The 23,629-nt window shown below is 37.2% G+C and overlaps 1 protein-coding gene across 1 annotated transcript in view; it reads right to left on the bottom strand.

Annotated features, from left to right (window-relative positions):
• Nucleotides 1-200: 200 nt before the first annotated feature.
• The window catches only part of LOC129237192 (uncharacterized), a 76,312-nt gene continuing 52,883 nt past the window's right edge, over nt 201-23,629 (bottom strand). Inside the window, exons 2-3 of the mRNA XM_054871709.1 lie at nt 4,019-4,361; nt 201-1,883 (exon numbers count right to left, since the gene is read on the bottom strand). Coding sequence (XP_054727684.1) covers nt 1,396-1,883; nt 4,019-4,361 — 831 coding nt within the window. The 3' untranslated portion in view covers nt 201-1,395. The remainder of the gene's footprint in view (nt 1,884-4,018; nt 4,362-23,629) is intronic.

Here is a 23,629-nt window from a genome sequence, read left to right as displayed (position 1 = left end):
TGATCATAGAGTATTTATGTATGATCCTTACGAGTGTTAATTTTTATAAGAATCAGACAATTCCAAATGCAAATTTAATTTCCAGCTAAACACCAAAAAAAAACGAAATTTTCACCTGTCGACCAGCCTTTAAAAAAGTAGAAAATGCAATTTTTCATTTTGATTTAAAATTAACATATATTTTTTCATTATTTTATTTCTGTATTTTTTTATAATGGAATTATTACTTCTTTATTATACATATTTTGCATCGTTTTATTCAGGTTACCTTTGTCAATTGCACGTGCGCGGGCAAATCGGCTCGAGCTAATTTCGATTTTGTTTTCAATTTTTTTTTATTTTTAAATAAATTACAGCATTATATGTTACCACTTTTAAACATTTTCATGTTTCATTTATTAGCGCCGGACCTACCCACATTGCCTAGCACACGCACTTAAGACAATTTTGCTTTTTTCTATTTATTTTCACATACATACATATGTTTTATAAACCTTCAATAGCTTTTGCTGCGCTGTTTTATTTATTTAATTTTTATTTATTTTCACTATGCAAATTTCGTTTTATTTTGTTTTTTGTTCATATTTATTGAAACAAATTATTTGTATTTTCTTTCAGTTTCAATGCATTGCCTATTTTATTAGGTTTAAACATGCTTCGACTTAAGTTCAAGGCTATCAATTGGTATGCAAGTATGTATGTGTACGCATATTTTTAAGTTGTATTTGTTTATTTGCTTGGGTTATTCACAACTTGCACATAGCTTAGTAAATTTTACTGACATAACCTCAATTTTCCAATCAAAAGTGAAAAAATGCAGTATCTTAAAAACCTAAACACAGCTTAATTAATTTTTTTTATTACATTCATTTTTTTTTTGGAAATTTTTTATTGAAATATTTAGCGCATATCAATGCCATCAGCAGAGCCGCAGCAATTAGCGTCTCTTTTTGTTATTTTTATTTCTTTTTTGTTTGTTTTGTAATTTTTTGCGGCACTCCTCCTCAAACAGGCACCAACCTCACGCCTCTCTCGACTATCTCTTTTACTGCTCTGCTTGTTATAGCTTACAGCTGTTGCGCTCATTTATAATCTCATTAAATGTAATTATCAGCATTTTTTATTGTTTTTTTTTTTTTTTTTTTGCTATTAATGGCGCTTTTTGTTGTAATTACACGTAAAACATAAGACTCACTTAAAATTACTATAAAAATACAATAATATTATATTAATTAGCCTAGTTTTTTTTCTCATTTATTTATTTACGTCACTTAAGCTTCTTCATCTTCATCTTCGCCTTCGTCTTCTCACTTCGTTTTTAGTTTAATTTTTTCTTTCATTTATTTATTCATTTATTTACTTTTAATTCAATTAACACATTTCATTTGATTTAAGTTATCTGTTGGCGAACATCGGCTCGCTCACCGCCAAATAGGAAGTAACGGAATTCATGCATTGTTGTTCTTGTCGCGCATAATTTTGCACCAACTGCAATTGATTGGGCAACAGCAGATGATGCCAGCTTTCATTTTGTTTGTCATGGTGTAGCTTTTCACTTGGCTGCGGTATTTGTTGCACTTGTAACGATTTCAGTTGTTGTTTCTGCTTTTGTGCTCGTTCTTTGTGCTGTTGCTCCACACAAATTGAGCGGCAAAATTTGTGTGCGCACACCGACATTTGATTAAAGAATGCAAATGTTGTAATGCATAATTCAACAACAGCAAGTACCACTTTTGTTGTTGTAGCGGCTGGTGTTGTTGCTATAATGCTAGCAATCGCCATCAGTAGCATAGCAGCGGTTGTTGGTGGTGGATATCTACGGCTGCTTGAGGAAAAGTAGGAGCTGAAAAAATTGGTCATACTGGAGCCGGAAGAGAGAGTAACTGTAAAAGGAGGAGAAAAAAAGAAGGTAATATTTATATTTGCATTACATTGTAGGAATTTTTATTTTATTATACTTGTATTCGAATACCAATAGATATTGAAAATAAGAAAATAATACTTTGTTGTTCTAAATCCGTGAGAAAATTTCCTACTCGTTTTAAATTCTCATTTATCAGTTGATTAGGTAGTCACCCGGCTGATCACACTCTCGTACATATGTATGTGTGTATGTAAATAAGTAGATTCATTTTGTACGGTAGGTAAATCAATATTTCGGTTTTTCATATACGCAGATATTTTAGTAATAAAATCGTAGGAAGGTGAGTTTAATTTCTTGAAGATGGCGCAATTAAAAATATTTTTTCTTAAAAATTTATTTCAAAAAGGCCGGTACGATAGCGCCATATAAAATTTCATCTACGACATATTTAGGCCTAAATGTATTTCTAACTTCCATAATTCTACTTTTATTTATTTATATAGAATCCCCAACGCACACTGACCATCAAAGAAATAAGGACGGCTTTTACAACAAATCTGAATATTTATATAACTAAATTAGGTATCAATATCTTAGTAATATGTGCCAACCAGACAACTTATTCGAAATTATTCATGAATTTATTTTAGCTACTAATGAAAAACAAGAATTAAAAATCTAACGCGAGCTGTTTTTAAAAAATTAAAAAAAAAATCCCTGAAAAAATACTTTTCTAGTTATATTTTACCCTTAAGTACAAAAAATAGTTTAAAAATGTTAAAAGGAAGCAAAAATATTTCTATTTCTTAATCTGGTGCGAAAACTTTTACAAAAATTTCCAAACAAAAAACTTTTTTTCCAAGCAAAAAAAAAACAAAATAAATAAATAAAAGAATTTCCCAAAAATAAATTTCTTTAGTCATATTTTACCCTAAAGTAAAAATTTTTAAAAATATTAAAAGGAAGCAAAAATATTTCTATTTATTATTCAGGCGCGAGGGTTTTTACAAAAACTTCCAAACAAAAAACTTAAAAAAAAACACAAAATAAATAAATAAAAAATAATAAATAAAATTCCCCAAAAAAAATTTGTTTACTTATATTAGTTATTAGTTAAAAGTAACCAAAAATATTTATAATTCTAAATCTAGTACGAGGTTCTTTTAAAAAATTGCAAAGGAAAATTTTTGTCAAAAAAAAAAAATAATAAAGAATAAAAAAAATAAAAATAGGAATAATAAACAGAAAAGAAAAGAATTTTCCAAAAACAAAAGAAAAATATTTAAAATAATTATATTGATACCAAAGTATTACAAAAAAAATTTGAAAATGTTAAAAGGAACCAGAAATATTTCAGTTTAAAAAACTTTTGCAAAAACTTTTCGAAGCTCAATACATTTAAACATTATTTTTTTTTTTAATTTTTTAATTTATTGCTGTAAATGTTTGTTGTAATCAAGCCTACAAATTAAACTAATTTTTATGACAACTGACAACATCGCCCAAAATACTTTGATCAATTGATATGGAATCACTCACAAGCCAAATGTTGTTCAAAATCAAATTTTCGTAAAATAATTTTTTGTTCGTTATAATAAAAGAAATAACACTTTTGACGGCGCGCTATCAAATAATTATAAGATATATCATACAAGTCGTCATGATCAACAGTGCAGCCGGCAGATGTTCGACCTTCTCTCGAACCTACGGCCCTCAAGTAGCCTCCTATACGTACATCTATACATACATATATTGAACTGACCAGGCTTATATGCACCTTTCGGCGAAGAGTCGGTATTCCTTTTCTATAATTTGTCGAAATTAGTAAAATTATAACAAATTAATATGTTAAAGGAAACACAAAAATTCCTCAGACTATCTCACAAAGTACTCAGCAAACCACTACTCAATAATATTCCAGTACTCAAAGGGGAAATCAAAGCCTATGTACGTTATATTTTATGCCTATTCTCTTATTCCCGCCTCACTGATATACGCCTATGAGTGCAATCTAAGTGTGCCAATGTATGCCCAAGTATTTAGATAACAAACATACACACATTTATAGATACACAAATCAAAGTAAGCATGCACGCATACATGCATTGTTATCTCAACTGCATATTTGCATTAGCCGCCGACTTCCCCGCTTACCTCTCGCCGGCACCGGATCCTTTTGCGGTGTGCCCAGTTCAATTTCCTTATACTCCTGATACAAATCACCAATTTGTGCTGTACAACGCAAAATCAGACTGCCAACATTATTACCACCATTACCAATGTTGCTGCCGCCACCGACGCTATGCACCGAGTTGATGCCATAACCATTGCCAATGCCGCTGCCCCCATTGTAGCCACCATAACCATGACCGCCGCCATGGAGCAGTGATGGATTTGCGTTGGTAAAGTGGATGCCCTGCAGCTGCAATTTTAAGCTGATGCGCGATGCCATCAAATTGTCAATGGTACGAATGTATTGTGTTTCCGACGTGCCAACCTGCAATGAGAGAGAGAAAGAGAGAGAGCAAGGGAGTTATTAGTAAATCAGAATGAAATGAATGTGAAGCTGAGTGATATATGTAGTTCCATAAAGAAGCAATCACGCAGCTGATAGGAATAGAAGGAATAATTTCAATTTATAAAAATAATCTTAATCACAAGCACGAAGGAGGCCATGGAGTTTGCGTGTATTGTAGTATCATACAATCGGAAATTAGATAGCACCCGTTGTTTGAATGAGCTGCTTTATGATGATGATTTAAGTAGAGCAAGAAAAGAAACAGATAATAAAATTATGCTTTTAAAATTTCTTACATTATTTACTATTCAGTAAGCCCCATAATAGTTATATGATTTACCACTTTCTAAGCCTACAAAAATGTCCAAGAAAAACCAAGCAAAACTAAAAAATTCCTTCCCTTAATGTGATTATGAAGAATCGAATGCCGTTTTAAAGTTTTTGAGATCGGCAAAACCAAAGAGGCGCAAAACAGCAAAATAAGATACCAACACGAAAGAGAGAGTACAACACTACTAGGTGTAATCAGCCGTTGTATGAATGTGTGTAAAAGTAAATAGTACCGCTATCAGCAAATAGTGGCATAATGAATTTAAATATGCTGATGCCTGCCTTTTTAACATTTGCATGGGATTTTTTATCTCTAATCATATTAGCAAAATCTAAATCTTTAGACAGTTGTAGTTAGTTTGTCATCAATAAACATTCAAAAAAAAGAAAAAAAAAAATGAACTCAATAAAAAAAATTCTCAAATCTTTGAAAAAATCTTAGTCAAAATCAAATCAAATCAATTTTCAATTCAGCATTCTTTATCATGAGAAACTAAAGTTTTCCTAAAATGTTTCACATGATATCATAATAGCAATCACCCTTCGAGAAAAAACTCACACACCGCTTATGCTTAAAAATTCCATGCTTTGTATAAAGTTCAGAAAAATGTCCATAAAAATTTTTTCACTTTTCCATCAGAATATGGAGGAAAACTGTAAAAATAAATATACAAATAAGAAGTAAAAAAGAGTACGTCCTTTTTTAGCCTATTCAATTTCATCATAGGTAGGAAAATGAAATGGTTGAAGTGCCAGTCTTGCACTCCTCAAGTAGCACTGAAGCGCCGTTTTGATGCCTTCATGAAACCGCCAACAGACAGATATCTACAACCAACCAGAGCTCTTGATATAACGCAGAAGATTTATGGAATTTAGGTTGGTTCACTGCCCTAGGCTGTCGAAGAAAGGAGGAGACCTTAGTGGTCTAGCTGCCAAGCCCGGACATTTACAGAGAAAGTGCTCAACAGTCTCCATCTCTGAAAGATCCCCACAGCTTCTGCAATGGGGCTTAGCCTAGCCTAGCTTTTCCGCATGTGTGCCGATAGTCCAGTGACCGGTAAACACAGCTACGCGTATGGAAATTGAATGGCGAGGAGTCCAAAGGACTTTCTGCATCCTCCGTATATTGTACTGAGGTCAAAGGGTTTTCGAAATAGTACATAAAGAAATGGAACATGGAGATCTCCATAGAACAAATGGAGATCTTTTCTGCGCTTTCCTCAGAAATAATTTGTGTAGTTCCACTTTAACAACTGTCAGAGGGATGCCAATGACCGGGTAGGAGGTCTCTCAGACCAACTCAGTCCCCTTCCTGGCAAGCTCATCAGCAATTTCACTTCCCTCTATGTTCCTATGTCCTGGAACCCTGATCAGAGAAATATTATCTACACAGCCAAGAGATTTGAAATCCTCCTTGCAGGAGTTTACTAATGACCATGGCGTCATAAAAGCTTTGATCGTGGCTTGACTATCGGAGAAAATGTTAATATCTCCCTCGCTCCCGCGTTCCCTAAGCAGTTTGCATGCCTGCAGGATTGCAAAGACTTCTGCTTGAAAAACACTAGCAGTGTTCGCCAGTTTAAAGGAGATAGATAAAATGGCTGATTTAGAAAATACCCCTGCTCCGACTACCGATTCCGCCTTGGAACCGTCAGTGAAGACAGAGATGAAAGCTTCGGTGCAGATTTCCCCTCGATCCAATCCTGCCTATTTAGAATGATTGCGCTGGCACTACCCCCAATGCATGCAGTTGTTTTCACCCTCCCTAGTTTATTATAGCCCTTCCGAAGAGCTTCCCTACGTAAAAATTAGCAGAACCACTGCGTTGTACATCCACAGCACGACCTGTGGCTTGAATCCCCATTTTTTACTGAACATAGATTTGCAGGAGTAGAAGGCTACACTGGCATTCTTTACCCGATTTTCAAGGCGTAGCTTCCAATGGAGTTTGGAGTCAAGAATCACTACAAGATACCTAACTTCCGATGAGAGCCAGAGAACGTGGAAACGGACCCGACACCATCAGGACCAAATCATCGGCATATGTTTCTACCTTAACCCAACCCTTATTTAGAAATTCGTCAGTAGCAACTAGCCAAAGTAAAGGCTAAAGGACACCACCATTTTATCATAATAAAGAAAAAATTTGAAGTGTCTCAAAAATTGCGTTGATTTTGGCCAATTTTTTCCCCATTTAAAGCAAAGAACATTAAAAAAAATGCAGGTTTCGAATATATTTATTTATAATTTTCTCTGCAAAGTTTTTTACAGAAGTGCAGAATAGTTTTATGGGAATCTTCGTAATAGTTTTCTTACACTGCTGTGACTAATAGGGAGTTCTCTGCTATAACTGATCGAACTTCAAAAATATTAGCAGTGTTGCCTTACAAATTTAAACATGGTATTTGCAGCATCAATCTACCGCTCACGCATACCAGGGAATGTGCATACGTTTTTTTTGCACAAATATGCAAATGAATACTAACAGCGCATTGTGCAACACTTTTGCTTGCCACCAAACCGCAACCAACAGTCTTTCAGTCGAATTCGCGCTTTTTGGATGTTGACCAAATATTGTGGCTGCATTTGTAAACAGCCAAATTGGTGCTATCCGATCGAGGGTGCTAAAGCGAAATGCGTTGTGGTGGAAGTGAAAAATTTAGAAATTAGTTAATCGTTGGCACAAGTCGCTGAGCAGAAATAAGCCACTTCAAAAAAAAAACGCTAAAGTGGTTGCAGACAGCTTTCATGCCATTTGGTTTTAAATACCTTTAAATCATCTGTATTTTAATAACTTTTTTAATCCATGCTCGTCAAATATTTACATCCAAAATATTACCAAAATGATTGCGGGTTCCGCAGTCAGTATTGAAGAGTAGTTATTATAATGGGAAACTTCGTAAAGATCATGTTTCCATGTTTGTTTGTTTGAACTCGCCAACCTTCAGAACGAATGAATGGAATTTGACTAAATTTTAATGGATTGACGGTTGATTTTTTTTAAACAGGTTATAGAAAACTCCCCGCAGGTTATTGGGTTAGAATTTTCCCGAGGTAACAGACGCCTGTCGTAAGAGGCGACTAAAAACCACACCTCAGCCTGTTATTTATGAGTTAACTCAACGATAGGGGGTGAGCGAAACAGTAACGGTTTGGTGGCGATGGGAACACTGTCGTCATTGGAGCGTTCAACCACCTAACAGTGCATAATTTTACATTTGCTTGTCGTGCTTGTGTGTCATTCCGCACTTGGGATTTGGTCTCACGTGCAAGTGAATGTAACATAACTGAGACTCAATCTGCTCTTATGCATATTCTTTTGGAGCGCAACCAAAACAAGTCTCTGTCGACCGAGTCAAGCCGATATAACTTTGTCAGCACTTTAAGCTAAAGTGTTGAGGTACCCGTGCTGGGCACACTCTCGGAAGACAAGTTGCTGGCTTCTAGCCAGGACACAGTGGTCGGACCCAGCACGTTGAATGCTCACCATAGTACTCCGCTGCTGAAACCTAGTCGTCTAAAGCCTATAGCTCAACAAACGCAATACTCTTCTCCGGCGACCTCTAGTAAGGATGCCAAAAAGAAAAATAAAAAATCCTTTGGCTCGCTGCTCAAAGCACGCTACCTGAGAGCCAAATTCATTCTGGCTAAGATAGATAAGAGTTAATTGGTCGGTAGACCACATGATCCCAATGCAGGGGACAAGGTCAGATAGGAGGTCGTAGTTTCGGAGTACGAAACCATGGCCGCTAGGAAAACTTCCGACCTCCAATCACATAAAAATCCTCAAAAAACCAAACAGCGGCTAAGCGTAATCGATCACAAGATGTGAGCGGGCGCGTTGCCAAGAAAATAAAAGACTTTCTCGACTTACAGAGTTGAGGGCCCTACAACAAGTGCGGTGATTGCTTATAGCAAGTCACCCTCGTAAACGCAAAATCCCATAGTGATAAGGAGGTGCTGGCCAATTGGGGTACTATTGAGGGAAATGTCAGAAATGATCACCTCATGGCAAACCAAGGACAAGTACCTCCTTTCGACTCGGGAGATATTTGCCGTGGCTGTAGGGTGATTAAGTGTGCCGATGAGTTCTGGTACTTCAACCACTTCCCCTACGTACCTATAGATGAACTTTTATCATGAAAATATTACTCTTCAGATGGCGCTGGCGTTAAAATATTTCTAAAAATTCTATTTATGATCCAGTTCGTTTCAATTTCAGAATAAATACTTCATCAACATCACGCATAGCACTACAGCTCGTTGTGAACCTTAGCTTTTTCCACAATATCTCGGTCCACAACCATACTACGATAGTTGGTCACTCCTATGCTTCTTAGATCGTCCTCAATGTCGTCCAACCTTCGCTTCCGCGACTGTCCTCTTCGCCTTTCACCAAGCATGCGCGGGAGGTATTATTTCATCTGACATTCTGCAACCGTATCCCAGCCATCGGATGTGCTGCGATATGGTAAAGCGCCCAAAGTTTTCCCCTTGAACGAATTCCTCTAGCTTGCTATACCGTATGCGATAGAGACAATTTTCTTCTCGTACTGGACCCAGTTTTCTTCTTTCCAATATACTGGAATGTGTAATAGTAACTCATTTCACATCCATATGTTCCCACGGATGTTGTTTTATATATTCTGATTTTCAGTTTCCTACCCAAGAGCTTGTTTTTTAACAGTTTCACGTGGGCAAAATATGTTCTGTTTACAGCCAATACACGGTCTTGGATAGCAATCGCTACATCATCTGTTCTACAGAGAAGCAGCCCGAGGCATTTAATTTCAGGATTTCAAATTCATGATCGCCATTTCTAAGATCTCGCGTTTTCGTCAATGTGATACGTCCTGCGAGAAACTTCGTTTTGTTTCCGTTGATCTTCAATCCGAAAAATTTTACTGAAATGAAAAAGACTGCGTGCATTGGTATCACCAGATCATGTAGAACTTGCCCCAGTGCTTCCCCGAAAATCGTTTTGCACTTACTTCCCATCGACTTTGGCCATATTTCCATCTCAGTTCAAAGTGCAATCAGACTAAAGGAGATTGGCTTCTGGCGGCAGTCTCTCAAACTCTATCCGCAAACTAGAGTTTGAGGGTCTTGCTAGGGCAATCTTTCCAAATAGGCAGGATTGGATCGAAGGGAAAATCTACACCAAAGCTTACACCTCTGTCTTCACTGACGGCTCGAAGATGGAATCGGGAGTCGGAGAAAATGGGGGTTTTCTTTAAATAAGCCAATTCATCTATCTCCTTTATACTGCCGAATACTGCTAGTGCTTTTTAGGCAGAAGTCTTTGCGATTCGGCAGGTATGAAGAATCCTTAGAGAACGCCGGAGCGAGGGAGATATTCACATTTTCTCTGATAGGCAAGCTACTAGTAAACTCCTATACGGAGGAGATCAAATTTCTTGGCTGTGCAGGTAACATTTCCCTAATCTGGGTTCCAGAACATAGGTACATAGCTGATGAGCTTGAAAGGCGACTGAGTTGGTGTCAGAGACCTTCTACCCGGTCATCGGCATCCCCCTGACACTTGTTAAAGGGGAACTGCACAACTTATTTCTGAGGATTCAGAAAGTCCTTTGAACTCCTCGCCATTCAATTTGCAGACTCGTAGCTGTGTTTACCGGTCACTAGACGAACGGCACACACGCATAAAGGCTATGGTTGCCATTTGCCACGAAGTGGTAACTTCAACTTGGGAAACAAAAAGAAGTCGCATGGATCCATATCAGGTGAATACGGTGCTTGCACGATAGTGTTTGGTCAAATTATACAGCACAATTTAGGCCCTGTGCGATGACGCGTTATCGTCATGCAAAAGCCAAGAATTGTTTGCCCGGCCGTTTGCGACATACAGGCAGACATCAATGATCCGATGGCATTAAAAAGTGACAGATGTGTGTCTTACAGACCTACCAACATAAGATATGGACCGGTTCCCACGTGCGCGGTACTTTTTGATCACAGGGTATACGTACATAATTGGCGCTTACACTCTTTTTGGGTGTTTTGCCGAGCTCCTCCTCTTATTTGTGGTGTGCGTCTTGATGTTGTTCCACAAATGGAGGGACCTACAGTTTCAAGCCGACTTCGAACGGCAGATATTTTTTATGAGGAGCTTTTTCATGGCAGAAATCTACTCGGCAACCGCTGTGAGAAAAATGTGTTTCCAATCCATTCGGCTCCCGCGGCGCACATAGACTTCCATTCCAAACTAATTTGAAAAAACGAAAAAAACCGATCCCGTCTCGATTATTCTATTACAAAATTCCAATCGGTTGAAATTGTATAATTGTATGAGATTTCGTTGAAGCAGAAGTGAAGGGCGATTTCATTACGCCACCTTTCTTTCGCTTTTTTTATTCAGTATTTTACCTTGGGAACTGTTCCGCTAAGTACAGGGTGCGCCATCTTTTATGTCGGTATGTACACGATGAATAACTTTGTCATTTATTAACCGATCGACTTCAACATATATGTTTTCGATACGTCAATTCAGTACAATTTCAACCATGGATCACTTCACACCGAAACAACGCACTGAAATAATGACGCTATACTATACATCGAAAATAGTCGTTCTAACTCAACGCGCATATCTAAAAAACTATCGCAGCAAACAGGCACCGTCCGACAGTACTATTCGTCGCTTGGTGTCGAATTTTTTTGAGCACGGGACAGTAATAGATCGTCAACATGCCCTTCTTCAACGCACGTTCCAATGAATTTGTTGAAGCAGTGAGGGAGACCGTTTCCAAGGAGTCAACAGTGTCGTATCATCGTAGCGCTCAGCATTTTGGCGTCAGTGAACCCACAATGCGGCGCATTTTAAAGGATGATTTAAATTATTTTCCGTACAAAGTGCAATTGACACAAAGGATATTGCCAACAGACCATTCACGTCGCTTGGAATACGGCCAAACAGTCGCTCGAATGGTTGACACTAAACCCATTTTTTGGAAGCAAATTTTAATGACTGCTGAGGCACATTTTAACCTCACTGGCAGCGTGAATAAACAAAATTGCCGCATTTGGGGAACTGAGAATCCACAAGAGATCCATGAAACGCCATTGCTTGACCGTAAAGTAACTATTTGGGCCGGCTTTTGCGCCAAAACCATCATTGGGCCATATTTTTACCGAGAAAACGAAATGGTCGATGGAAACCGATATTGATGGATGTTGGCTCATTATGTCTGCCCGCAAATGCGCGAGATAGGTTTAGACGGTTTTTGGTTTCAACAGGACCATGCCACACTCCGAATGTAACAATTGAATTTATGCAACGAAAATTCACGGAACGTGTAGTGTCAAAAAGAGGCGACATGGACTGGCCCCCCTAATCACTTGACTTAACCCTCCCGGACTTCTTTTTGTGGGGTTATGTGAAAAGTAAGGTGTACTCCAACAAGCCGCAGACTATTGACCAGCTTAAGGCAAATATTCGTGCCGAAGTCGACGCTTGACAAGGTGATGACAAACGCAGAAGAAAGATCGCAGTTTGTGATCGCTAATAAAGGTTCCCACTTGATTGATATTGTATTCAAAAACCAAATAAAAATATCTCACTTATACAAATCATTTTTTTGTTTAACAAAGTTATTCAATTTTTTCATACCGACATTAAAGATGGCCCACCCTGTACTACTACATTAGCGGTACTGTCAAGCAGCTTAAAGCAACGGCTAACTATGCTGTAAATCCGCCATTTTGTTTCTTAGGGCGCTGATATACTTCGCAAACAATGTTACATTTTTTTTATAATAAAGACCGTTCTTCCGAATTTCAATATTTTGCTTAGATTCTATCAAAAACATTCTCAAAGTGTCTACTATTTTTCGTCTTCTAGAGCAGCTTTCGCCTTTAAACCACACATTTAACGATCTTCGTATAATATCTTCTTAAATTCCTTCACTTTATATGTATTTATATAAAATTCTACATGTGTGTGTACGTCTTTTCAGATAAAAAAAAATTACATTTTCAATTCGCAACACAAAGATCTCTCGAATTGTTCTTGGAGAAAAAATCATTAAAGTGGTGCAGCTCAACTATTTTGTTGCAGAAATTGCAGAAATTCAAAGCACAGCAGTAATGAAATGCAAAAATTTATTGTTGCGTAAAGCAGTTAAGCATTGGACTTGTATGTGTTTATTTGCAACGATATACATATGAATGTGTGTAGGCATGTGCGTGAGGCCAGAGCAAGTGGCAGGCAGCAAGCAAACTAGAAGTAGAAAAATTGTATGCAATTTAAGAAACGCTGTAAAAAACAAGAAGATATGAAAGGAAATGAAAAACAAAACTTTGTTGAAAATAAAAGTGGCACCGAGCGTGGGCACGGAGGGGCAGCAAGCAGTACAAATGGAAATGCAACGTGGCAGCAGAAATCAGGGCAGCGCTAAAAATGCACAACAATACAAACGAGGAGAGAAAAAAACTAAAGAAAATTTAGAAAAATGCGATGTTTACCGCTGAAGAAAGTGATGAATTGCAGGAAAATAGCGTTGAATAAGAATTGATAAAATATTCCTACCCTGCAGTAATAAATAGAGAAATATCTGTGAGTGAACCTATGTTATATTACTTTTACACCCTTTATGTGCTGGTCCACAAAACCAGATTCACCCAGGTTAGGTTAGGTTATGGTGGTAGTCGGTCTGCACGACCAACTCACTTAGACTTTACAGGTCCTTCAACCCACGTATATATTATGGTTGTACAAGGCGGTTATACGACCAATTTTAACGTATGGCTCGGTGGTTTGGTGGAAAGCTCTAGAGACAGAATACAACATGAAATTTCTTGGCAGAATACAAAGATCAGCCTGTGCAATTACAGTCGGTGTAATCAGACCATGTCCTAGTGAGGCCCCGAACGCACTGACCCACGTTATTCCGGTAGATCTACACATCAAGAAGATGGCAACAATAAGTGCACTTAGGTTAAATGAAGCGGATCACTGGAAGGAAAAAACGAATGGTCATGCCAGTCTATTACTGTAACAAACCCAGTATACCTCGAAAAAGACTGGCTACTTCGTCCCTACGGTAACATTCAGTAGACATTTTGCCACTATCTTTCCGTCTAGGAAAAAATGGATTAAGGGATTCTCACTAAACAACTTCGACACTACAGTCTATACAGATGGCAGTAAAATGGATTATGGTGTTGGAGCTGGCATATATTCTCATAGACTTAAAATTTAAAAATCTGTGCGTCTCCCTAATGCTTGCAGTGTCTTTCAAGCGGAAGAAAGTACTTGCAATTGGGGAAGCTTGGTAACGAGGATGTGAAGAATCACCACTTAAAACAACCAACCAACCAAGCCGTAGCCGAAAAAAGGCAACATTGTAAACTATGGTGTAAGATAGCTGAATATGAACAGAGAAGGTTGCCTTAATACTTTACCATTATTATTTTTCTATCAGCTTGAGTATAATAAGAAGTAAACTGAATAAATTTTGAAAAAAATTTTATAATATAGTTTTGAAGTTTATTCAATGTTGAAAATTACGGTACATAATGACGTTTTAAGCACTTTTATAATTTTTATGAATTACAAAAAAAATATTTTGAACTTTTTAAAATAAAACATACATTTTAAAAAGATTTTCTGTGAAAAAAAATTAAATTTTTTTATATTATTATATTTTGAGAAATACAATTTTTTTTGTCATTTTATTTTTGTTGATAGTTTTGTTTTTTGAGAAAAAAACTATTTTTGTCATTTTAATTTGTGTCAAAATTTTTTGTTATCATTTTTGGAAAACAGGAGCCTCAGGTTGTTTTTTTTAGCCACAAATTAGGATACGGCTCTGCCATTGGCCGCAAAAAGTTTGCAATCAATGTTCTGTAAGAAGCCCCTGAAATCGATTCCGGCGTTTCATCCTCATTTTCGAAGAAATATGGACCGATAACTCTAGTGGCCACAGCACCACACCAAACAGTACATTTAGATAGGTGCAACTAATGTTGGTGTGTTGCCCTTGGATTTTCAGAGTCCCATAATCTACAGTTTTGTTTGTTGACATAACCATTTAAAAGGAAATGCGCTTCATCCGACATCAAAACATAATTTAGAAAATCAATTTGTGTGGCTAATTGTGTAAGAATAAAAAATTCGATATTCGATAGACTTGGACTTTAATATCCTGAAATGTATTGGGCGGACACAATTTTTTTTTTCAAATTTTCTGATTAAAATATTTGAAATTTTAATGAAAATTTCGTGAGTTCCTGTAAATTTTATACAAAGTGTGAAGCTTTGATTTGCGTGATACTTGTTATACACATATTTTAATAAAAATAAAAAAAATAAACATAAAAAAAAGCTAAAAGGAAAGTAGTCAGTACTGCTCAATATGCCGTGGTGCGATACTTCTTTTGCGCACTGTTTATGGAATCAAAATCAGAATTAAGAAACTGCATGTACGGAATGTACGATAATGAATCATAGTTTATTGCATTCTTATGAGTTTGCGAACTTTTCGTAATAAATCTAGGCTTTTGGCCAGAGTGAGTTGCTTTTATTCCCACCTTCAGCACATGTCTGACTGCACTCCCGGTGTAGCCCAACAGAATTGCTGTTCTCTAGCATTGTTATACCTACATAAAGTATATACCGCTTACAACACTGATTGTTGCATTTTGCATTCTGCAATTTTTGCACTACCACCATTGCATATTATCTAACTGCAAAGCGCGAAGAAGAACAACAAACTGTAGATGAACAATAACTACACAGACAAAACAGGCAACCCCTCAGCTGTAACAGAAATAACTGCCAGCAAAATAGTGAAAGCACTACTCAACTTCGTTGCCAGAAAATTCGATTGAACTTATTGGGGCATAAATATCTGATTTTAGTTTTACTCCTTTTTCATGCCTAACAGCAACAAGGGTATTCGGGATTTGAGTGATGAGTAAGATTGCTGCTGCCTGCTGCCAAGTGAAAGTGACTCGATATTCAAGTACATTTTATACTCTGCAGGTACATAGATACATACATATGTATGTATATGTATGGACTGTTGGTGCGAGTGTCTACTTACTGCTTACTTATGTATTGGGTTGTTCGGAAAGTAATTTCGTTTTTTCCCGACATTAAATTTTACACTCATATATCTTCCTTGTACATGTTCGCTAATCTACGAGGAATCCATCCTTAGGCAAATCAAACGTAGAAAGTAGCTATGGATAGGTCACACATTGAGAAAACCACCAGATAGCATCACGCGAATGGCACTGGACTGGAACCCGCAAGGGTCTCATGGGACGGTGCGAAAACAACAGCTTGTAGGATGGAAGAGTCTTGCCGAGGCCCAATGCTCCCGAGAGGAGTGAACAAGGAAAAAAATATCTTCCTTGTACATTTGCCGATTTGGTTGTCTGATTTATGTTCGAGACTAATGCCTAGTCTCCAGTTAAAGTTCCATAAAAATCCAATCAGTAGTGAATGCAAATAAGTAAACAGGCAAATAGACAAGCAGATAAACAGACAGACAAAAAATCTAAGAGCTATACAAATACATTCCATGACATTCCTCGCATCACTTTCGGTTATTAATTTAGTCAAATTTTCACTCTTTCACGACTTTTCTACACTTTTATTATACATATATTATAGAGGAGTTTTCCTAGGTTCAAAATCACAAACGAAATTTGGGCATAGAGTCCCTCTCTTGGCGTGAAAATAGTCTGGAAAATTAAAGAAAATCAGCCTACAACATAGAACGATACAATTCGCTAGGAGATACTGCATATTCACTGCAACAGTAGTCAAAATTGTCAAGAAAAAATGTTTTAATATGGAACTACGCAGTTTTTTTTTTTTTTTTGTTTTGTTTTTTTTTTTTTGAATGAAAGTTATTTGCCTCTAACGCAAGCCCACTACTTGAGTTTGTCTTATATCCACTAGTTTCGAATGTTCGACAATTTAAAATTTATTTCATTTTATTAAATTTAATTATTATATTAAATTTCTTAAATTTACCAAAACAAAATCACTTTTCTACATACTTTCGTAAGTAACCAAAAGTATTTTCACACTACCTTTAAATTCCGCTTCAACTCCTTTGACACTAAATCCTACCTTTACAACAAATTGTACTCTGAATTACACTAAATAACTGTCATTAGACATAAAGTATTTTCTGCATGACCGCCGCCGACTGTCGCTTACCTAGGCTGGGAGCTAACAATAGCCTGCAATAACGGTAATCTGGCAGCAGCAAGAAAGTGCCAACTAACTCCATACGAGTAGAAACTGACATCTGGAAGGTGCGCGCCCTGCAGTGAGCTGCGAGAGTGCAAAGCATTTTTGTTTTTGAGACAAATGCAACGAATGCAACAACAAAGACAAGCCGTGCCAAATGAGCATTTGTATGGGGAAATAAAGCAACTTGAACTCCTAGGCAAGATAATCAGCAACAAAAGATGGTTCACAGAGTTAGAATAAAAGTAGCGGCAGAGATTCTGTAATTCTTGAAAATTCCCAAGCATTGCTTGTATTCAGGGCCTAGCTTTCAGTATCTTTCAAGAAAGCGCGTGCCAATGTATGTGGCTGGTGTTGTTTTCATGGACTTTCATTGCTACAATTTAAGCTTATAGCTATTTCTTTGAAAAACAAAAAACAGAAAACTTGCTATGGCATGCAAAGCATAGTTGATAATAATACTTCAAAATGTTTGTAACAAGTGAGGAAAGCAAATTTATCATCCACTTTTATGTATTTAAAATATTTTTCGAAATGATTTCAGGTTATATTAACTCAGTTATAAGTACATATGCCTTTTACAACGGGCTTTTCTTAACTTTACTGGATTTTTATCGACAGCTTTGAATTTACATTTATAGATATTTTTTATTTAAACATTTCTTTAAAGGTCAGTAACAAAACTTGCCGTTGATTTCTCTATTTGTATAGAATTATAAATAATTCTACATACACGGCATAAATTATTTTCTGCATATAATAGGTCTATGAATAAGTTCGTGCGGTTTTTTTTCGAAATTTGAATTTCGGATCATTCCCATGGCTTTTAAACGTTTGGAAATGGTTGATTGATCAACTCCCAAAGTTTTTGCAACCTCTTCTTGCGTTTGAGCCGGATCTTGATCGAGCAATTCCTCCAATTCGGTATCCATGAACTTTGGCGGCGCGGCCAAAATCACCACTTTTAAAGCGTGCAAACCACTTCTGGCACGTTCGCTCAGCTAGAGCATGCTCACCATAAACTTCCACCAAGATACGATGACTTTCGGCTGCTTTTTTCTTCATATTAAAGAATTCCCCGCAAAAACACATTATTTGGCACGAAATTCGACATTTTCAAGTGTGGTAAAAATATTGTTGTTTACGCTTCAAATAAAAAACTTATACTGACGTTTGTGCCTTACGACAGTAGCTCTCCAATGAATGTTTGGAAATGTGGATCGATGGAATAATAATCAAGTTACGCCATCTGTTGTAAAACCGCACGAACTTCAACAAAAAGCTCCCAGAACAGCCGCCACATGGCGCGCTAAGTCAATTGATTTGAAATATGGTTTTCGATCGGTTACGTAAGGCGCTTATATGTATCAGCGGCGCTCTTAGAACTACGCCACTAATGCTCTGAATACTCTTTTCTTCTTAACCCCCCTAAATTTATGGGCAATTTAGGGGCTGAAAATTCGGCCATAATACTTGATCTGGGCCCAAACAACCTTACTGATTATTGTTTGAACGAACCATTTTTTTTTTGTCGGAACAAACTAGCAAGTACAGCTCTCAGACACAATTCAGTCCATTGTACTGCACTCGGATTCCCTTTTTAATTTTCTTTAAGTCTACTCGACCTCCGAAAAAATCTGAGTAGATCTTGTGGTGCCAAGGAGCCAAGGTGGCCGGTTCTTAACACATCAGTGCCAAAGACTTCAAGGCTGATTCGAGCGAAGGCGCGGTAGATGCACAGAAGTGCTGAGCTGATGCACTGTCTGAGGTGCCCACCTTTTCCATGTGTGGGAGTGGCAGAACGGGCTCCGGGTCAAGAAAGTTGCCCTCAGAGCCCATTCTGGCTAAAGAGTCAGAGATCTCGTTACCCGCAATACCCACGTGTCCCGATACCCATGTTAACATCATTACATTGTGTCTGCCGACATAGTTGAGTCTGGATTTAGAGCGCTCCTCTACCCTTAAAATGGTTGGGGAGCTATATAAAGCCATGGGCGCAGCTTGACTGTCGCTGCAGACACATAGATCTGCCTCTACATCTTTTTTCCACAACAAAGTCAATCGCTTCTTGAACAGCATACACCTCCGCCTAAAACACAGATGCACGCATTCCAAGAGCAAAATACAGTTTAGTTCCGTTGCATTCCACGTAGACCCCAGAGCCGGAGCCGAGCTCGGTCCTGGAGTCATCCGTGAATATGCGAAAATAGTGTTTACCGGGCTCATTTTCTGAGTTTGACCACAGTTGAACCTCTCGCAGCACAACACTGTATCTCTTATTAAGTACGACTCTTTATGGCATGTAGTAAAGGGACATGGCAAGGATCGTTGGATCGAAGTCCATGCGTACTCTGTTGTCCAATGCCGTATAGGGGCCGTACCAATTCCCATTGTGTTTCAGCCTGTAGATGGCCTTCAAAGCCTCTACTTGGATGAAAACATCAAGTGGTGGTAGTAGTAATCAGAGCATCTAATGCTAGACCTGAAGTAGTCGGAAAAGCTTTGATGCAACATATGGCCACGAACCGTATTTTAACAGGTTATTTAGTACTAGAATTCCAGCTAGATGTAAGTGGGTTGACAATATGCCTGGTCGGAAAAACTGCCTACAGGCTGCCTGATGGCTCAAAGCTTGACGATAAAGTTGACCTTGGGGTCTACTGTAGGAAGCGTTTCTCCTCGTATATTTAAATCTCCTGGTGGGGTTGTCACTAACTCCATGATTGTTCGCAAATGCCGGACGTCTCTTAACGAGATGCCGGAATATTTCCGCACCCATTTGATATGGTTGCCAGAGCGTAAAGACATACCAGGGTATTGTAAGTCAGACAAATTAGCGAGAGAGTGCACTACCATTCGCCTCCCTCTTGATATGGAGATTATAAGTATATCCCTCTCAACCTATAAACAGCGTGGCGCAAGTAGCAATGCCACTTCTGCCAACACGAGATGGATTGATAGTCTGACAAGTAATGCTACAATAAGAACTTTGCCAGAATGGGATGTCAGGCGCTCAAAGACGTTTAAGGAAAAACGTTTCTATGTTACTTTCTTTAATCACATGCCACTGCCTCATAGATCGAAATGCTCAAAGATTGAACGTACCTCGTTTCAACTATTGCAGAAGCTGGAAGAGTGAGGAGGAGAAAGAGCCCATTAGACACCTTCTCTGTGCCGCGTGCCATACCACTAGGTTTAGATACTTTGGCTTATCATTATAAGTGTCAGCCAGATCAATGGGTTTGCACTTAAAACCAAAAGGTTTAGCGACGAGCAGCAGGTAAACAATGGATCGTCAACGGTCAAAATGAGTTGGTTTAAATACCGACTGTCACTCCAACCTACCTACCTTCCTAGGTTGCCATATCGATGATTAATATTCCTACCTAAAAAATAGCGAAAACCCTATAAATGTTAGAAAACTCTTTCGGTAGCGATACTCTAAAGAAACCATCCGTTTGCGAGTGGCTTGAAGGCTTGAGAAAAGATCGTGAGATCTTGAGCCCATTGAGGATGGCGACCCTAATGGCAGGCCATCGGCATCGAAAACTGATGAAAACATCAATAAAGTGAAAGAAAAATTGATCAATAACCGAAAATTAACCTTAAATCCGTTGAGGACATTAGAGTTACTGATTTGGGCTTGCGCAGTGCTGCTGCAAAGTTGGTCCCAGCAGTTGGTTGAACCCGAATTTCATGCAAAAAGAGGCCGCGTTTCATCAAACGCATTAATACAGGAGACAAGACGTGAGTTTATGAGTACCACAAACAATACATACATCGAGCGAGTGAATAGAGAGCTCGGAATGAGAGCTTCGGCTTTCGATCGGAATGGAGAGCTTCGGTTTTCAAGCAAAAGGAAAGCGATGCCTATGGTTTTTATTGAATAAAGCGGAATTGTACGCCACGAATTTCCGCTAGAAGGTCAAACCGTTTATAAGGACTATTATTTGGGAGTTAAGAGACGTTTACGTAGCAACTCGCCGAAATCGCCGAAAAATAAAGGATTCGTAGAAAAACAACTCACTGTGCCATCATTAGCCACGAATTTTTTAGCAATAATGAAACAAACACCATGCAACAGCCATCGAATTAACCTGATATGGTTTCCTGTAATTTTTGACGTAATAACGTCTTATAATTCGATTTAACAGGTTGCACGCACGAAAAAATGTGTCGTTACCTTGCTCATATGTAGTTACCTTGCTCATTAGTGTTACCTTGCTCATATTAGTGTTACCTTGCTCATATGTAGTTACCTTGCTCATTGCATTGAATGAACTGCAAGCGAAAGCGCGGAAGGAACGACAAAGCAAACAAAGCAAACGAACGGCAACGTTCGACATCTTGCTCTCCCCTACTTAAGTGAGCGTATATATGTATGTATATGCGCATATGTACATATATAAATTCACGTATTTGTATTGGCATATGCCTTCTTATTGATTATTATTAATTTGATTTACTTGAAGAATTTAAAATAAAACCAAGTTTGTTAATAATACCTGTTGTTTTAATGTTATTATTATTATAATTTTATTATATATGAAGGAAAAAATGTATGGTAATATTTACCATATCTATACTAATATTATAAAGAGGAAAACTTTGTTTGTTTGGTTGTAATGAATAGGCTCAAAAACTACTGGACCGATTTAAAAAATTCTTTCACCATTCGAAAGCTACATCACGAGTAACATGGATTATATTTTATTTTGGAAATAGGGCTCGAGATATAGGTCAAAACGTGCACCCGGGTAACCTTCGGATGTGTATGTACAATATGGGTATCAAATGAAAGCTGTTGATAAGTGCTTTAATACGGGGTAATTATCATACCTATTGATGACTAAGGTCTGGAATTAAACCAACCTTCCACACATTATTAAGGAGGTATTGAAGATGGTTTCCGTATAGTTAGGGTACCTATTGGTAGATATGGTCTCGAGATATAGGTCAAAACGTGGACCCGGGTAACCTTCGGATGTGTATGTACAATATGGGTGTCAAATGGAAGCTGTTGGTGAATGCTTTAGTTCAGAGTATTTCCATCCGTTCCGTGACTAGGGTCTCGAGATAGAGACCAAAACGTGGACCCTAGAATGTGTTTGTACAATATGGATATCAAATGAAAGCTGTTGATAAGTGTTTTAATACGGGGTAATTTTCATACCTATTGATGACTAGGGTCTGGAAATATATGCCAAAACGTGGACCCGCCGTGTCTTTGCACCGAATTAAACCAACCTTCCACACATTATTAAGGAGGTATTGAAGATGGTTTCCGTATAGTTAGGGTACCTATTGGTAGATATGGTCTCGAGATATAGGTCAAAACGTGGACCCGGGTAACCTTCGGATGTGTATGTACAATATGGGTATCAAATGGAAGCTGTTGGTGAATGCTTTAGTTCAGAGTATTTCCATCCGTTCCGTGACTAGGGTCTCGAGATAGAGACCAAAACGTGGACCCTAGAATGTGTTTGTACAATATGGATATCAAATGAAAGCTGTTGATAAGTGTTTTAATACGGGGTAATTTTCATACCTATTGATGACTAGGGTCTCGAAATATATGCCAAAACGTGGACCCGCCGTGTCTTTGAACCGAATTAAACCAAACTTACACACATTGTTAAGTAGGTATTGAAGATGATTTCCGTATAGTTTGAATACCTATTGGTAGATATGGTCTCGAGATATAGGTCAAAACGTGGACCCGGGTAACCTTCGGACGTGTATGTACAATATGGGTATCAAATGAAAGCTGTTGGTGAATGCTTTATGATATGTTATGTTATGTTATGTTATGTTATGTTATGTTATGTTATGTTATGTTATGTTATGTTATGTTATGTTATGTTATGTTATGTTATGTTATGTTATGTTATGTTATGTTATGTTATGTTATGTTATGTTATGTTATGTTATGTTATGTTATGTTATGTTATGTTATGTTATGTTATGTTATGTTATGTTATGTTATGTTATGTTATGTTATGTTATGTTATGTTATGTTATGTTATGTTATGTTATGTTATGTTATGTTATGTTATGTTATGTTATGTTATGTTATGTTATGTTATGTTATGTTATGTTATGTTATGTTATGTTATGTTATGTTATGTTATGTTATGTTATGTTATGTTATGTTATGTTATGTTATGTTATGTTATGTTATGTTATGTTATGTTATGTTATGTTATGTTATGTTATGTTATGTTATGTTATGTTATGTTATGTTATGTTATGTTATGTTATGTTATGTTATGTTATGTTATGTTATGTTATGTTATGTTATGTTATGTTATGTTATGTTATGTTATGTTATGTTATGTTATGTTATGTTATGTTATGTTATGTTATGTTATGTTATGTTATGTTATGTTATGTTATGTTATGTTATGTTATGTTATGTTATGTTATGTTATGTTATGTTATGTTATGTTATGTTATGTTATGTTATGTTATGTTATGTTATGTTATGTTATGTTATGTTATGTTATGTTATGTTATGTTATGTTATGTTATGTTATGTTGTGTTGTGTTGTGTTGTGTTGTGTTGTGTTGTGTTGTGTTGTGTTGTGTTGTGTTGTGTTGTGTTGTGTTGTGTTGTGTTGTGTTGTGTTGTGTTGTGTTGTGTTGTGTTGTGTTGTGTTATGTTATGTTATATTATGTTATGTTAATG

Source organism: Anastrepha obliqua, chromosome 1, assembly GCF_027943255.1.
Source record: "Anastrepha obliqua isolate idAnaObli1 chromosome 1, idAnaObli1_1.0, whole genome shotgun sequence".
Classification (NCBI taxonomy): Eukaryota; Metazoa; Arthropoda; class Insecta; order Diptera; family Tephritidae; genus Anastrepha; species Anastrepha obliqua.
This window is presented reverse-complemented; position numbering and strand designations above follow the sequence as displayed.